We start from the raw sequence: 14055 nt of genomic DNA on the forward strand, positions 1-14055 counted from the left end.
ATTCATCATCTTTACTTTGGATTTTTATTGGTTGATTTTCTTTTTTTCCTAGAGAGTCATGGAAGCCACTCTCAAGGTAGATGAAAAGGTTTCCTACCATTTTACAAGTGGATCAAATGCAGGTTTACAGAGAAAGCTTTGCATGTCTAAATGAGGAGCCTGGCAGAGCCTGAAAGACCTAGGTTCACTTTCTAGCCCCACCCAGTCTTAGTTCCAGTTTTCTCATCTGTAAAACGGAGATGACAGATTATGTGGCTCATGTAGCTGTGGTGTTGAATGAAACTGCGTGGAAATCATCTAGGGTGACTTCTGCCCCACAGTGGGCACTCGGCTCACTACAGCTGTTTGCTGTCACCTTTATTATTCCAAAGCCTGGTTGAGGTGCAGCCTCAGCCTTCATTGGTAAAATGGCCCGACTCTCAAGACCTGGCAGAGGCTGATGTGGCCCCTAAACAGCTCCAGCCCTTCTGGGCAAATCCAAGTCCTAACTAGCACACCTCAAGTCCAGCTCCAATCACTGTGGTTACTACCCTCGCTCCGCTGCTCCTTGGTGAATCCTGAGACAGGAAGTCTGTATTTTCTTGGAACTGAAAGTAGAGCAGCCCTCCTTCCACAGCAGCAGAAGCCCTGCTCCTGCAGAAACTGGAAAATTCTGTTTAGAGGCTGCATGCCGAAATGCCGCACCAAACAACAGCAACAGCTCCACCTACTCACTTGATGTGGCTTCCTAATAATATCTTCTTTGGATGAAGGTGGGAGATAAGTGGAGAAGCGCTGAATCGCTCATTTGATTCTCACAGAGACTGTAGCGAGGCAGGGCAAGGTCCAACTGAATACACTCAGATTCTCCTATTTCCCATTGTTTTCCATTAAAAGAAAAAAGGTATAGGTCATTTTATAGTGGGAATAAACAACATGCCACAGTAAGCATTTCACGTATTTGTTCATGAATCAGAGAAGCTGCTTCCCGTGCATGTCATTGTCTAAACTGAGTGTCCCTGGAATGACAAGAAAAGTGCTGTTCAGGGATTGGGGCTTGGGGCTTGGCTCACATTTGTCTTCTCTCCATTCACAGCTATTTCTTTTAGAAGAGATGAGAGAGAGAAAGTATGATGGATATGCTCGAGTGATACAGAAATCATGGAGGAAATTTGTGGCCCGGAAGAAATACGTTCAAATGAGAGAAGAAGGTATTTTAGCAGTTTTATTTCATTCATTTTAACAAATCTGAAGAGTAAATTTGAGCTTAAGTGAAGTTCTAAGTTCCATTTTATTTTGCATATAATGTCATGCTACAAATATTGCATCATTTGGAGTTCATTTGTATATTTCCACAGTATTTTCCTCCTTTTTCTGACTGACTTATCCTTCTTCCATCTTCACCCTCTTGGGAATTGTAGCCTCAGACATCTTACTGAACAAGAAGGAGAGAAGGAGAAACAGTATTAACAGGAACTTTATAGGCGATTACATTGGGATGGAAGAGCACCCGGAACTCCAGCAGTTTGTGGGCAAGAGGGAGAAGATTGATTTTGCAGACACAGTCACCAAGTACGACAGGAGGTTCAAGGTACGTGCTGACTGCCCGCCTCTGAGATCACCAGATTCCTTACTTTTTTAAAAAAATAGCTTGTTATTTTGCTTTTGTTGTTACCAAAGCAGAACATGTTCGTTGTAGAAAAATTTAGAAAAAATATAAACCGAAAGAAAAACCGGTACCTATGCCCAGAAACAATCACTGTTAACATTCTGTATATATCCATATCTTTCAGAATGTTTTTATGAAAACATACATTTGTGTATTTAGTTTTACAAAGACTGAGATACATATTACATGCTGTTTTATGTCCTGAGGTGGTTTTTTGTTTGTTTGTTTGTTTAAATAATGCCAGGGAGAATTTTCAATAGTAATACAGGGAGCAATATAAGTTATTTTACATGGCTGCATAGTATTCCATTTTACAGATGCCTTATTATTTTTAACCAATTTCTCATGAATCTATTTTTAGTGAGTTTTTCTTTTTTACTATCATAACTTCAGTGAGCATCTTTTCACACATCTTTGTGTATCTATCTCTCTCCAAATATTTTTAGAAGAAATTGATAGGAGTGAAATCGTTGAATCAAAGGATTGAGAATATCAAGTAATATTGCAGAGTGCCCTCACCCATTTTCCCAAAGTGGCTGATAAGTAAGGCTTTTCTAGCCACAGGAGGAACAGCTGATTTTTCACCTCCTCCCTTAGATACCTTTTGATAAAGTCTTGGTCCTAATAGACAAATCTGAAGTTTCAGAAGCTCATGGACCCATTAAGAGCTTTTGGTTTTTTGGCAGGGACGGGGAGGTCAAAAAAAAAAATGTAATGAAGTAAACAACAGAAGCACGATGTTATTTTCCTAAAACCAAACCATTCCTTGCAACCTGTACCTGGCTCCAGCTGCTGTGACGGCAGCTCTGGGTTCACACGGGTGCTTAGCTCTTGCAGCGGTACTCGTTATAAAGTGGTTACCCACAAATTCCCGAGTAGATTTATATTAGATTATTGAGAATTATCATTCAAATGACAATATATCAGTATTTTAAAAAGAAAATTTTATGAACTCTCAAGAAAACATATGCAGACACCGCCGCCTGTTTAGAAACACGCTGTAGTGCATCCTTGGTAAGCTCGCCACAGCTGTTGGTGACTTCCCCTTTACACCTGCTGTCCTGATACCCCAGGTGACTCCATATGAGTTTGCCAGTTTGTAAGTCAAAAAGAGTGAAGTCATTTTTTACATGTCATCTTAATAATCACAAATAATGCCGTCTTTTCCCGTCATGGGCCCGGTCATGTGATGAACGGAACAGCCGTCCCAACGGTAGTGAAGATTGACTGTCCAAGGCAGCTTCCCACTGTCCTGGTAACAGCGGTCCACCGTGTGAATGGTTGTCATCACATTGACTGTGTCTGTCCACCTTTTTTTGAGATGGAGTCTTGCTCTGTCACCTAGGCTGGAGTGCAATGGCGCAACCTCGGCTCACTGCAACCTCCACCTCCCAAGTTAAAACGATTCTCCTGCCTCAGCCTCCCAAGTAGCTGGGATTACAGGCACCCACCCCCACATCCAGCTAATTTTTGTATTTTCAGTAGAGATGGGGTTTCACCATGTTGGTCAGGCTGGTCTCGAACTCCTGATCTCAGGTGATCCACCCGCCTCGGCCTCCCAAAGTGCTGGGATTACAGGTGTGAGCCACCGTGCCTGGCCTGTCCAGCTTCTTAAAGCTCCTCTCCTTACAGGGTGTAAAACGAGACCTGCTTCTTACCCCAAAGTGCTTGTACTTAATCGGACGAGAAAAAGTCAAACAGGGCCCAGACAAGGGCCTGGTGAAAGAAGTCCTGAAGCGGAAAATCGAGATAGAACGGATCTTGTCTGTGTCCCTCAGGTGAGTGATTGGAGGCGCAGAGGCAGGACTGCCCCATCTCGCCTCAGCATCACCGTCCGCTGTTCCAAACAGCCAGGAGGAAGGCCGGGCTGGGCTCCCCTGCTGTCAGAATCATGATCAAGAGAATGGAATTTCCCTTGGTCCCAAAGGGAAGACTCCCTAGTCTCAGCGAGTCTTGATATGTCAGGAAGAAGGTACCAAAAAATGGTTGCCTCCAGACAGCTCCTCTAATCAAGGGGACCCAGATCTATTGTAACCACAACATGTTAGAAATGAACCCGGTATATGGAACACCTCAGAGAAGAATTTCTCTTGTTGCAGTGGAGTCAAGGGTTCAGAGCCCTGTCCCCCAACCCACCTCACCTCACCCAGGTTGGAAGCCTCACCCATTTCCCTGAGCAGAGGGTCCTGGAAGGGAAGTTTCTTTGGGACTTCCTTAGGGAGTGCAAGTTGGTCTCCAATCTCTGTAGTCCTGGAGTCATCGCGAGATGCTCTGTTTGCTCCAGTTCTCAGGCAGTGGGGAGTGGTGTTTGCTTCCGCAAGGCCTCAGGCAGGGCCCTTGCTCTTCTTGGCAGCACCTAGGCTTCCTTTCGGCAGAAGGGCTCCTCTGTCAGCGGTCAGAGCATCTCCTCCGTCATTGGGACCTAGGCTAGTTCTTAGCATGGGAGGTTATCCCATGCTAAGAAGTCCTCCCATGCTAAGAACTCCTAGACTAGGAGTCATCCCATGCTAAGTCCTCCCGAAGTCCTCCCGTGGTAAGAACTCCTAGACTAAGTTCCACTGACAGAGGAAATCCTCGCAATCCATGAAAGCTAAGAATGGAAGAAAGGCTTCCTTGAGCCCCATAGCTTCCTTCAAGAATCGTGTCCCTGGGCCTCTGAGGCTAACACTACTTGAGTCGGGAAAAGCTTTGGGCTTTTGTATTAGAGATGTTCTGCTCTCACATGAACATGGAATTGGGACGCCTCTCAAACTCGTACTCCACACAGAAGACAAAACTGCTGCACTCAGGAAAAAGCAGGGGTTTGATGTGCTCAGGCGTCTGACCTACGGAGCTGGAAATCCTAGCTCCAGTCTGATAATCCAAAGCAGATTTCTCGTTGTGTCTATTCTTGCCTGTGTCTGTGTGGTTTCTGATTCTATCTGTTCCTAATTTCCCTGGATAAAGTGCCAGGTGGTGGAGGGCAGTTAAGTATGTCAAACATGCCAACTCAGGATATGGTAAAGTTGCTAAGCACATGAGTCCACAGTGTCCATTTTGCAGCCCCTCCTCAGGTAGGTTTCAAGGCCATTGGTTTTCTTTTTAAAAAAAAGCTCTAGGCGCTGACTGGTTTTCAGAAGGTCTTCCCGAACATTCAGCTCACTGGCTGGGTCCCAACCTGAGCGGGGCAGTGCCTGCTGGCCACACTCTTCCTAGCTAGCTGGGCCCTGAGGTTGCCCTGGGAACCCAACAGGAAGCTCCTTGCTTGTCATCGCATGGGGACCTGCCATGCCTGGACTAAGCCAGGTTGGCCACAACGTGCTTGGCAGGCACCCTAGGTGAAGGTCAGGGAACCACAGCTCTAGGGCACGTGTAGTCGCTGTGCTGAGAGTGACTTTCTGTGTTATTGCCCAGGTCTGTCTTCAGTCCCTCAGACCCCCGGTGGAGAGCTCATGGCTGGGACCATAAATTATCCTCATTGAGCTACATTTGTGTGGTTCTTTTGTTTTGTTTTGTTTTGTTTTAGACAGAGTCTCACTCTGTCACCCAGGCTGGAGTGCAGTGGCGCGATCTCAGCTCACTGCAACTTCTGCCTCCTGGGTCCAAGTGATTCTCCTGCCTCAGGCTCCAGAGGACCTGGAATTACAGGCATTGGCCACCACCCCTGGCTAATGTTTGTATTTTTAGTAGAGATGGGGTTTCACCACGTTGGCCAGGCTGGTCTCGAACTCCTGACGTCAAGCAATCCACCCACCTCAGCCTCCCCAAGTGCTGGGATTAGAGGTGTGAGCCACTGTGCCTGGCCTTGAGCTACACTTGTATCAAGCACTTTGACACTTACTATCTTATTGGTAAGTCCTTGAGAGGGTCATCAAGCAGGGACTGTAGGAACTGTTCACACTCAAATTTCTTCCTTTTATTGTTTTTTGTTTGTTGTCTTCTCTTACAGCCTCTGGGGATATAATCTCTTATGGTAACACCAGCTGCTTTTTCTTCTTCCTCTTCACTATTCATCATCTGGAAGGTTCCTTTCTTGTGGTCTTTCCTTTTTAGAGACTGTAGTAAAATGAGGTACTTAGCCTAAAAGTTTTTCTGATTCTAAGGAAAAAAAAATAAAGTGTGAGTCATTTGAACTTGTGATGTCTGCGTATTGCAGTCACTGAACCTCACACTTGCCAAAATGAATAACAGTGTTCCCTCATTTCTTTAAACTTGAGTTAGGCCAGTAATCAGAACCAAGTTAGGAAAGCAACCAGAGGGTGATGTGTGTGCAGAATCGAACCCAGAGTGGAAATTAATTCTGGTACCAGACTACTGAACGTGCGTGTGTGTTCTCAAAATACTTCAGTACTGGCATAGAGAAGGATTTTAACAGTTGTCTTGTACTTCAGGAAAAAAGCCGCAACATCTGTATGTGTTTTTCAGAATTTCTGAGATCGACTAGTTGACTATTGGCTGGAATGATATCAACTATAGCCTCCTAGTTACGATTTATCCAAGTATCCTATAAGCTTGATCTTAGCCCATCTCTAACTCTTATAACTAATGTCAGTGCACAGTGGGCCTACATCTCCCTATTCAAACCAACCAACCATTTAGTGGAAGTTATGATACAACAAGGGAAATGTGAGCATGACTAAATATTTGGTCTGCAGAATTTATTGTTTATTTCTGTAGGTGTGATAATGGTTTTGCGGTTAATTTTATATAAAGAGACGTTATCTTTTAATGATATATACTGAAACATTTGAGGATAAAATGAAGGCTGAGTGCAGCCACCCATGCCTGTAATCCCAGCACTTTGGGAGACCAAGGCAGAGGATCACTTGACCCCAGGAGGTTTGGGACCCACCTGAGCAACATAGTAAGACCCCATCTCTACAAAAAATGTAAAAATTAGCCAGGAGTGGTGGTACATGCCCGTGTTCCCAGCTACTCGGGAAGCTGAGGTGGGAGGATTGCTTGAGCCCAGCGGGTCAAGGCTGCAGTGAGTCATGATCATACCACTGCACTCCTGCCTGGGCAACAGAGTGAGACCCTGTCTCAAGTAAAAATAATATCATAGTCTTTACTTTGGTTTAAAATAACCTGGAAGTTATTTTAAAGTGGAAGCGGGGAGAGTGAGGTTATAGATAATTGTGATTTCATGGATTGGTGCTTGAAATCTGACATGTGGTTCCCTCTACTATACTACTTTTTATTTTTTGAGACAGGGTCTCACTTTGCCACCCAGGCTGGAGTGCAGTGGCACAATCTCGGCTCACTGCAGCCTTGACCTCCAGGTTCAAGCGACCCTCCCACCTCAGTCTTCTAAGTAGCTGAAACTTCAGGCAGGTACCACCCCTCCCGGCTGATTTTTGTATTTTTTGTAGAGACAGGGTTTCCCCATGTTACCCAGGCTGGTCTCCAACTCCTGGGCTCACGGGATCTACCCACTTCAGCCTCCCAAAGTGCTAGGATTACAGGCATGAGCCACTGTGCCCGGCCCTACTATCCTACTTGTTTACAATTTAGAATTTTCTATAATAAAATGTTTTTCTAATCCTCCAGTAGACATTAAATTTTTAGAAGTCTTTATCTTTTCTAAACATACTGATATATGTCTAGTTGAATTATGGTTAACATTTTTTTTGAAGTTTTCATTTACAAGAAAAAATAGGATCATAACAGGTAGAAATAGGGCCAATAGCTCAGAGATATTAGACTGTAGTTTGTCAAAGGGACTCCAGGATAATTTGATCAGGAGAAATCCTTATTTAAATAAATTTAGGCTGGGCGCGGTGGCTCGTACCTGTAATCCCATCACTTTGGGAGGCTGAGGCGGGCCGATCGCTTGAGGTCAGGAGTTCAAGATCAGCCTGGCCAACATGGCAAAACCCCTTCTCTACTAAAAATACAAAAAAATTAGTTGGGCATGGTGGTGTGTGCCTGTAATCCCGGCTACTTAGGAGGCTGAGGCAGGAGAATCGCTTGAGCCTGGAGGCAGAGGGTGCAGTGAGCTGAGATCACACCACTGCGCTCCAGCCTAGGCAACAGAGCGAGACTCTGTCTCAAAAAAAAAAAATAAATAAAAATTAAAGTGAAACACTGATGCTTGCATTTCTGGCTTCATTGGAGACTTGGGAAGAGTGTCAGGAGGTCACACACCAACACAGTTGAGACACAGGATTTCTGAGGCTTATGGTGGCTGCTGACAGAAGGCCATGCCTGGGTTTTTGAAGGATCCTCCCAGAGCTGCTGCTTGTTGAAGTACTGACCTGGCCTCAGTCTTATTTGAAAAACTCAGTGAAACTTATTTGAAAAACTCAATTCCACTCATTATCACAGGTGTAATGACCCATGTTCTTGGCTTTGCTATTGTAGGTGTTGAGTTTGGTGCCATGGAAGCTCTGATTTGGGGCTCTCTGATGAGGCTTCTCATTTTTCTTCTCATTCTGGTAGCTGACCACAAGAAGGATGAGACCAAAAGTTGTGTGGCTGTCTGTCTGGGTTAGCAGATTTTCCAGTACTTATCTCCAGTTGGAAAAACAACCTGTAAGATGGTGCTTTAGACGGAGGCTCCAGCTCCCTGGTCACAACATTCTTGCCCAGAATGTTTCCTTGCCTGAATCCCCTAAACTTTCTGGCAGTAAAAACAGCCCACCTCACTGCTTGTCCTGCTGACCTGAAGCATTACTGGCATCTTGGCTTGCTGGGGCCTGTAAGCACTGGGAACCTGGAAGTTGTCAGCATCGTGGGATGGAACACCTACCTGGTGCTGAGCCCTGGTTTTCGAAGGTGGATGAGGCACAGTCACTGCCTCGGGAAGCTGCTCTCATTCTGGAAGGGGGAACAGACAGCTGAGTAAACATGTGCCTTACTACAAGTGTTCCCAGCATGATTTAAAGGATACTTCTGGGACTCAAAAGAGGAGAGTGGGTCTTTGCACCTGCAGGTCAGGTGAAGCTTCTTGGAGCTGGACACATCACTGCTGAGGCCTGCACCTGCATCCAGGCTTTCTCAGAGAAATTAAGACGGTTCTGAAACTGGTGCCACTGGTTTCTCTGAGTGGTAGAATTCTGGGCAAGGTTTATTTTCTTCTTGATTCGCCTCCATATCTTCCAGTTTACTAAAAGCAGCATATTTCATAATCAGGAAAGACTTTTGTAAAAGTTTAAATAAAGGCAGGGCTATCCTTGGAAATTGCCTTTTCAGCTTAAAAAAAAACAAACTCCTTCAGGACTTTCCTTGGTGTTTTGTAACTACATTTCTGTGAAAAGATATATTGGTTAAGAGAGTAAAACAAGATTTTCTAGTGTTGTCAGCAATACAACAGTAAGCCACAAAGACGGAGGAATAAAAAACAAGGGCAGATCCAAACCAGACTAGGAAGAGGTCTTTCAACACAGGGTACAGCGTCAAACATCTGTAAGGAATTGCAGCATAGGAATAAGTCAGGGGTGAAGTCCAAAGATAAGTCTGACTTTTTAGAATAAATAAACACAAAAGCTTTGTTTTCAGGTCCAGGAGCATGGGCTGAGGAGAGCAGAATGAGCTGAGACCCTGGCCTGGGTGAAGGTGGTCTGCCTAGCTCCAATGCCTAGATCACTGAAGGGAGGGGATTTTGGATTTGATGGTTAAAGTCAAAGTGTCCAAACACATCTCTTCTCATTTCTAGATTCATGCTGATAATTGACCTTGAAGTTTTGGCCCGCTTGCTTTTTTCATTATGATAATAATGAAACTCCTAATAAATCTAAGCACATTAAACCACTCAAGGTGACTTGTGCTGGGCTCATTTAGCCCTGCTGAATAATCACCATCCTGCCACAGTTCAGTCAGGCAACCAGGCATGATCAGACATGCCAAAGAGAGCTTTGAGCAAACAACCCAAACAGGGAGGAGTTTCATTCCTCACCCCAAAGGTCAAAAAGTGGAGCTTCTTGTTTTACTCTGGTCTATTGCATGCACTCTACCTAATGCAGCCGTGTTCTTTCACCTGGGCTAGGGTGCTGGGAGGCTTAGACTTTATTAATTCAAAATGACTTGGAAGAGCTCTTGAGCAGCTTTTCATAAGTGCTTTTTGGAGTTTTGGATTGCTGGCTGTACCTTTAAAGGGAAGGAGGAGGTGCTTGTTCCCAGGCACTGTAGAACTGGCATGTTGGCCCTGAATTGCCTTTGCATGCACTGTTGACTGATGGAGATGAAAACTGTCTGTTGTTTAAACCACTGGTTGTCAAGGTTTATCCTTGATCCCAGCTATCACAGGAGTGGGCAAGAAGCATGGCTATGATATGGGGACGTCTGAAAACAAACATCTGGGGTAATGATAATGACCAAGTGCTCCTCCCAAATGGCCATTATTTGGTAAACCAAATAAACCACAGTAAACTGTTCTGACTTCACATCCAAGGGAAACTTTGGCTGCTCTTCAGTAAGCTGGCCATGAAAGGGCCAAGCTCCTTTCCCCTGACGCTGGCCTCTTGCTTCCAGTGAACTCCATGCAGCGCCCCACCCCACCCCCATGGCTTGTGCATGCTGCCACTCTACGCCTTCCTATTCAATTGTGCTGCCGTTCCTTCAACCTCTTTTTCTCCTGTGGATCACCAAGCTCCTTTCCTGTAGGAGGACTGAAAGTACATAATTTGTAAAAAAATGAGAATTTAGTTTTTACAGTTCTAGAGACCGGGACATCCGAGGTCAAGGTACAGGCAGATCTGGTGTCTGCTGAAGGCCACTCTCTTCTTTATAGATGGCACCTCTTGTTGTGTCTTCACATGGGAGAAGGACAGAAAGGGCAAACCACTCCTGTAAGGTCACTAATCCAATTCATGAGGACCCCTTCCTTGTAACTTAATTACCTCCTTAAGGCCACACTTCTTAATACTAGCACATTGGTGAATAAGTTTCAACATCAGACCAAGGTAGAGGCTGTGGCTACAGCTACTGGCTCCATCAGCTCCGGGTCACTAGCTCCCTGTCTCAGCCCGGAGAGAAGGTTCCTGACAAGCCTGGGACAGTCCACCCAGATTCTCTGTCCAAGGGAGGAGCCCTGTGATCCCAACAAGGGCCCAACCCCTACCTTGACCTGTGAATGGGGCTGAACAGGGATAGCACAGGAATTTCCTTTTAAATGGGTCAGATTTTACATGGAAGAAGGATCCTGGGTCTCAAAGATTCTCTACAGCTCAGTCCTCTGTGTGGTCCCCTTGCCTCATCATCTGGCTTTGTCACAGCCGTGGTAATCCCACTGGTGCAGTGACACCAGGAGCTCCGAGAGCAGAGCAGAGCTCCTGAGCCATGCTGCAGGGCTCTGGGTATTCAAAGAACCGTGTCTGTGGCACTTGGAGAGACTAAAATGTGACCATGGTCAATTCACTGAAGCAGGTTTGCCTAATTTGTTTCTAATGCCTGGGAAAATGCTTACAATCCCTAATGAAACCTCATTCTTCAAAGGGTTGTCTTCGGTATTTGGCAGTGGTACTTGGAGATACTCATAAACTTATGTATTACAGCCTTTGGGGTGGTGGCCCCATTCACCTGAGTGATAAATCCAACAGGGAATGCAAATTCTCAATTACACACGTTGTCGCTTTCTACCGAGCCTAGCCAGGCCTGAAGATGGAACTTTGTCTCACCAACCTCCCCTGACCACCAGGCATTTCCTCGGAGCTGGGTCTGCCTCAGCGTCCCTCTGCCATCACCCTATAGCTCCTAACACCTGCTCCCCTCCAGGCATAAATTTCTCCACAATCCCACCCTGTCCAAACATGTGGTTCCTGCAAAGGTGTGTTCTCTCCTTGTCTGACAAAATTCATTAGCTTGAAGGTGATGATTTTTGCTTGTTTGCTATTTGTCCATCTGACCTTTGCATCTCTGAACTTGGACGTGTCTGTACATTCTAGTAGCTCCTGGCTTGCAGTGTCCGCAGAGCACTGTTTGCCAGAAGGTTCTTAATAAGTACCTTGAAGTGCAGGACATTGGCTTCCCTCTTGATAACCGAGCTTACAATTCTTCAAGTTTAAATTTACTACAATAGCTACAACCATATCATAAATTATACTAATCCTAACTTGGAACTTAAATGTAGAGTTACCCCTTTTCAGCTGCATTCTATTCATAACTTTCTGGATTTTTATGGTCTTAAAAACACAAGTTGGATTTGAAAATGAATTTGTTTAAAATATGGGCTAAATTGTCCTTAAGTTCCTGATTTTAACAATCGTGGAAAAAGTACTTTGATTATCTTTTTGTTGGGCTATAAACTTTCTTTGAAAGCAGATTTCAGCAATCTCATTATGTAATTCATTGTAGTTGGTTTCTGTTTGAAAGATTATTACTATAGAAAGACTGTAAAATCTTAGCACTATCTTGCAGGATTTTTTAAATGGAAGAAAAAAATAGAGTAAACAGAAGCACAGCTTTCACCAAGTGTATTTGTCCAATCTCTTTACAGTACTATGCAGGATGACATTTTTATTCTCCATGAGCAAGAGTATGACAGTTTGCTTGAATCTGTCTTCAAAACTGAATTCCTAAGCCTCTTAGCAAAGCGTTACGAGGAGAAAACCCAGAAGCAACTACCTCTGAAATTCAGCAATACGTAAGTCCGGATCTGGGACCCAAAATTCTGCGTGTAGCTAAAAAGGGGCCTTGATCGCACCCCTGGGATTCAGGATGGGGCTGGGGGAGGCTTGCGAGGAGGAGAGTGGGGTCTGGCTGGCCCCAGTGGAACCTTAGAGCCTGCAGAAGACAGTCTGAATAGTAGTCACAGACTTGGAAAAGGTTACTTTTGCATTTCTGTGAAATAATGATTTCATAGACTAGTGTATTTTATCATTTAGACAAAAATCTCCCAAATGAGGCAGATAAAGGCAGATTTTTATGTCTCACCCAAAAATAGAGTTTTTTAATTTAGCAGAGCAGACAGGAGTAGAATCAGGCTGGAAGCAGATGAAAGTGACAGAGGTGGGGGCATACATTCCCCAAACCAATGCATAATAAAACCTATTTATTGGTAGGGCCTCTGGGGGCTTGAGGACTGTAGGTGGCCAATGTGTTGTGTAGGTGACTCACCTTCCCTTCTGTTTTTTTGAGATGGAGTCTCGTTCTGTTGCCCAGGCTGGACCTCTGCCTCCCATGTTCAAGCAATTCTCCTGTCTCAGCCTCCTGAGTAGCTAGGATTACAGGTGCTCACCACCACACCTGGCTAATTTTTTTTTGTATTTTTAGTAGATAAGGGGTTTCACCATGTTGGCCAGGCTGGTCTTGAACTCCCAACCTCAAGTCATCCGCCCGCGTTGGCCTCCCAAAGTGCTGGTATCACAGGCTTGAGCCACCATGCCCGGCCTCACCTTCATTTCTTTTGGCAACATGACCTAATGGACCCGGTACTGGCATACTGTTGACCCTCTAATCTCATATTTGCTGAGTAAGAGTTATTTAGCTAGTCTGGACAATATAGTAAGACCACATGTCTACAAAAAGGGAAAAAAAAAAAAAAAATTAGCCGGGTATGGTGGTGCATGCCTGTAGTCCCAGCTACTTGGGAGGCTGAGGTGGGAGGATACTTGAGCCCAGGAGGCAGAGATTGCAGCGAGCTGAGACGGCGCCACTGCACGCCAGCCTGGGCAACAGAGCAAGACCCTGTTTAAAACACAGAAAGTTATTTAACTTTTCTTTTTAAATGTCCCCATCGATAAAATGGGAATATCCTCCATCTTTTCCCATCTACAAGAATGAGGCCAAGACAAAGCCTTAATATCATGATGAGGGAAACTTATAATAGGCAGCTACTTAAAATTATGATTTTTCCTTCTTATGATATGAGAAAATATAAGTTAAAAGCAGAATAAGGATTGCATAATGCAGGCATATAGGCAATACAGAAGCATTAAAACTGGCTGGGGAGTTTGGGAATTGCAGGTAAATCCTGCCTTCTATTTGGATCTTGGTTGCTAGTGTGTCTTTTTCCATCCCTGGGTGGGATGTCATGGTGCAAGAACAGTACGGGACTAAACAAAGCCAGGTTCTATGCTAAAGAGTCTTCAAGCTGGCCTGTGTCTGGCATCTGTCAGTCCTCCACAAGCACAGAAGCAGGGACAACAGCTGGAAGCACAATGACAGCACAGCGGTGTGACCTGGAAATTGTCTCTTTCCTCTGTCCCCTCAGCAGGTGCCCCTGAGGCCACCTGACAGAGTGGCATTGGCACATTAGCGAGGTGTACCTCCCTCACCACCTGGTGTCTCATGGTACCGGGCCCCGGATGCTCCTGCTTCTGGCTCATTGTCATGCAGCGACGGTGCCACCCCATGGATGCGGTGCACATCCTCAGGGCCCTGCCCCCGGTGTGGATTGTCCGGTCTTGCCTCATGTTTATGCTTTTCCAGCAGCAGAATTCCATGGAAGGATCGCTGAGCACCGTTTTCTCACTGCTTCCTTCAACCTG

At 45.1% G+C, this 14055-nt stretch overlaps 1 protein-coding gene across 1 annotated transcript in view; it reads left to right on the forward strand.

Moving 5' to 3' along the window:
* Positions 1-14055, forward strand: part of MYO1E (myosin IE) — a 244103-nt gene that overhangs the window by 202639 nt on the left and 27409 nt on the right. The window contains exons 20-23 of the mRNA XM_033189918.1: positions 1076-1190; positions 1401-1570; positions 3281-3426; positions 12063-12209. Of these exons, the coding sequence (XP_033045809.1) occupies positions 1076-1190; positions 1401-1570; positions 3281-3426; positions 12063-12209 (578 nt within the window). The remainder of the gene's footprint in view (positions 1-1075; positions 1191-1400; positions 1571-3280; positions 3427-12062; positions 12210-14055) is intronic.

Source organism: Trachypithecus francoisi, unplaced genomic scaffold (genome assembly GCF_009764315.1).
Source record: "Trachypithecus francoisi isolate TF-2019V2 unplaced genomic scaffold, Tfra_2.0 Lachesis_group3, whole genome shotgun sequence".
Lineage (NCBI taxonomy): Eukaryota > Metazoa > Chordata > Mammalia > Primates > Cercopithecidae > Trachypithecus > Trachypithecus francoisi.